The 3,626-nt window shown below is 35.1% G+C and overlaps 1 protein-coding gene across 2 annotated transcripts; it reads left to right on the top strand.

The window, feature by feature from the left end:
- Positions 1–840: 840 nt before the first annotated feature.
- Positions 841–3,327, top strand: LOC114470153 (protein BTG3-like). Of its 2 annotated transcripts, none has more exons than XM_028458167.1 (5): positions 841–1,064; positions 1,745–1,920; positions 2,138–2,275; positions 2,977–3,118; positions 3,214–3,327. In XM_028458167.1, exons 2-5 carry the CDS (start codon positions 1,748–1,750, stop codon positions 3,283–3,285), a joined length of 525 nt encoding a protein of 174 aa, XP_028313968.1. In that variant the 5' UTR covers positions 841–1,064; positions 1,745–1,747; the 3' UTR covers positions 3,286–3,327. The 2 variants fall into 2 exon arrangements, with proteins under 2 accessions (XP_028313968.1, XP_028313969.1); XM_028458168.1 differs by having other exon boundaries at positions 1,047–1,129.
- The last annotated feature ends 299 nt before the right edge of the window (positions 3,328–3,626 follow it).

Raw genomic sequence — 3,626 nt, 5'->3', positions numbered from 1 at the left:
TATATCTGCATAGATAGGAAAGAAATGAGATGATAGATATTTGTTCTAAGTATTTAGTACAACTGAATTAGGACCTGTTATCATCAGAGATGCTAACAGAAAGCTAACCTCAAAGCTGTAAGTTTGACCACGCATAACATAACATAACATAACATAACATAACATAACATAACATAACATAACATAAAACAACACAACACAACACAACATAACATAAAACAACACAACACAACACAACATAACATAACATAACCAAGGAGCAGATGACTTCCGGGTTATGACAGCAGTTTACTATCAGTCCAAATAAAACAAAATAATATGAACAGAAATACAGTCAACCTCATATCATTTATTCTCACCCAAACAAAACTGACATATGTACCAAGCAAAATAAAATAGTAAATACAAAACAAAAAAGCAAAAAAAGATTCAAATCCAATAAGCTTGTGCTTATATAGTCCCTTTCTCAGCTCATGATATTAAAAAAAATTAGATAAATGATATTGTTTCATAAAAATATAGTCCTTAAAATGTTTTTTGTTTCAATTAAAAAAATTTAAAAAAAAAAAATGAAAATGCTGGCCGGCAAAACTAAATTATAAAGCTCTTTGTGTACAAAAATAAATAACCATCCTTTCTGAAGCTACTTAGCACAGCAGCTAACTAGCAATTAGCTTAAACAGCGATTAGCATGATAGTAACATTCCCTCAGAAAATACAACTTAACAAGACATTAAAACATATATTCCATGACAGTCAATTACAGTACAGTCAGTGTTACACCATGAATATTTTCAGCTCACCTAGCAGGGAATATTTAAGTAGACTGTATGAAGCAGGCACGGATGGAGACGACAGACAACACACGTGTCTACCACAGCTAGAACCAGCTGAGCATGCGCAGACTCTGCGCCGGTTGCCATGGTTTTTAACTGTCGTAAACACAACTAATCAGAAGATGAAAGCAGCTTCTGAAGTAGTTCTAAGACAAAGTCTGGTGATAAACTACATGTTTTATTCTCCCCATTTGAGTCAATAACTAAAGACGGACACAAACAAATAAAGTAAGTGTAATATTTTAAATATGCATTTTACATTGTGACCACCAGAGGCTCCCCGTGAGCAATGTGTGAGTTTTTACAGCAACATGACTTTTTTTTTTCTTCCAGGATTGAATTACTTGAGTTTTGTCAGATTAAGTTTGGTTTTAAAACAAAGGATGAAATTACTTTTTTTGTGTGTGTAAGTCAGTTTTAATGTTGGCATTATTTTATATTTATAAGTGCAGACAATGAAACTTGTAGCAACGTTTTTCAAAATGTATAATTAATTTTTTTAATGGATAAAAAGTACATTTAATAGGCAAGTGTTAAATTAGAGTTCGTTTCTCTTCCTTTGAAAATAAATGATATTCTTAAATGTATCTCACCTGAAAGATATGAAAGAAGATGTGTGTGTTTGCTGATCACTCAAAAGACTAAAGAAATGTAAAATAATATCTATCTGTATAATTATTACTTACATCAAACTTTTGATATTTATCTGATTAACTGTTCAGTTTGTGATATTCATAGTAACTTTATGTTATTTACATGTAAGCAAACAAAAATGTTGTGGATTTTATTATAGGGTTGGGATTTTAGGTCAGGATTCTGGTTTTCTATCTCTTGACATTTTTACACTAAGTTTGGTTTTATTTGTTTTATGTACATCATCATATAAGTTTTTATTATTTTACTTATAGAGGATGAGGAACGAGATTGCAGCGGTGGTTTCCTTCTTGAAAAGGCTGGTGAAATTAAAGAATAAGGTGGAGGTGGAGAAAATGGATTTGTTTGCTGAGAGGCTAACAGTGGCGCTGCAAGAGAAGTTTGAGGGACACTGGGTCCCTGAAAAGCCCAGCAAAGGCCAGGCGTACAGGTACGCTCAGCGGGACACCCATGGTTTGTGGGTCATTCCGTCTCTTTAAAAGTGTGATAATTGAATAATTAAGGAACACTTGGTAAACATTTCAGAATTCTTTAAGACCAAAGTGCATGTGATGTCCTGAAAATGTGTTGAAATGACATGGAGTGACCCTAGCTGTCCTCTGGTCAGCCTCAGCAGCTAAAAGCGCTGATCCTTGTGTGTTTTTCAGGTGCATCAGAGTGAACGCGTTCCACAAATATGACCAGGAGCTGCTGCGTGCCTGCAGTGAAAGTGGGGTTCACTACGGTGACCTGGGGCTGCCCTGGGAAATCACTCTTTGGGTGGATCCAGGAGAGGTTTGTGGCAGGTGAGGAACAAAAACACACAATTATTCTTCACTCTGTTTTTTAGACTTTCTATTCCTAGGTTTAGTTTATTGGTTTATTCAGAGCATAAACACTATACACTCTGGTCGAACCAAGCTTATGTTTAGCCCCACCCCATTTGACGTCTGTTTTACAAAATACAATATTAGTTGATAATCAAGAAAAATTATATACATTAAAGACTCTGATTATTTGTGATCATGGAATTCATGTTCTGAATCAGAAAATTAAATCCAAACCTTTTTAGTTTTTGCTTTTTATTTAAAATCTGGTCCCAATATGACATGGAAATGCCTCACATGCATGTTTTGGGACAATATCATGAATATACATGCAATTATTCTTCTATAAATAGCGAGTGTTACATACACAATCTTGATCATAATCTCACTCTATGTAAACACATGACTGGGTGGGATTTTGCGCAAAACTTGAGTCCAAATGAAAACAAATGACACAGACTAAACCCTCATGTTTTGAGACCATATCAAACATTTCCAAGATATTTTTCCTGTAAAATGGGGGGCTGGCCGTTTGAACATTTATTCTGATATGTGGGAGGGGTCAGATATTGGTATGTTCATGTCAGATATGTGTGTCTGGGGTCATACTATTAAATTAAATGGTTTGTCATTGAACTGACATGTTTTTGTGTGTGTGTGTGTGTGTTATTGTTACACAGGTACGGAGAGCAGAATTTCCATTTCTCAATTGCCACATTTTCCTCCGATAAGGATGAGATGACATCAGACTATCACTCGGGTTCATCTGATGAGGGGAGCACACGTTCCTCCCCCCTCACCGTCACCAACAGGAAGTGCCAGGTAACCCAGGGAGCAGAAGCCACACCCCCCTCACTTATTCTTAAACTGTTGATGCTTCTATGTTTGAACTGATCTTCAACCTTTTCCTTCCCCAGGCGTTAAATCCAGATGCTCCAGCTTGGGAACCCAAAAAGAAGCTGTCAGGAATGGTTCATAAAATTCCATAGCCTCAGCACAGCTACCGGTGCCTCCTCCACCAGAGCCAAGGCCCCCCTCATTATCTTTTGAGGGTCTTTTTTATTTTCTTTTTTTGAACAATATATCAATGTACAGTAATGGTCTTTTTTATTTTTTATTTTTATTTTTTTTTAAACAATGTACAATAAACATATGTCCAATTTTACATTTTCTTTGATTTTACTTCATAAACATTAAAGAGAAATTTACTGGTAGCCAGCTGCCAAACAAAACAAAAACTACACAGACAAAACATTTCAATAAAATTAAAAAATAAAACTCATATGCCTATAAATAAAAGTAAATAAGTGAACAAAAATAAAGAGGGTTT

The sequence above is a fragment of the Gouania willdenowi genome, chromosome 9, assembly GCF_900634775.1.
Source record: "Gouania willdenowi chromosome 9, fGouWil2.1, whole genome shotgun sequence".
Taxonomy (NCBI): domain Eukaryota; kingdom Metazoa; phylum Chordata; class Actinopteri; order Blenniiformes; family Gobiesocidae; genus Gouania; species Gouania willdenowi.
This window is presented reverse-complemented; position numbering and strand designations above follow the sequence as displayed.

Coding starts and splice junctions, on each gene's coding strand:
- LOC114470153 (XM_028458167.1), top strand. CDS start 1,748: ATGAGGAACGAGATTGCAGCGGTGGTTTCCTTCTTGAAAAGGCTGGTG. Junction 1,921..2,137: donor AGCAAAGGCCAGGCGTACAG/GTACGCTCAGCG, acceptor TGTGTTTTTCAG/GTGCATCAGAGTGAACGCGT. Junction 3,119..3,213: donor TCACCAACAGGAAGTGCCAG/GTAACCCAGGGA, acceptor TTCCTTCCCCAG/GCGTTAAATCCAGATGCTCC.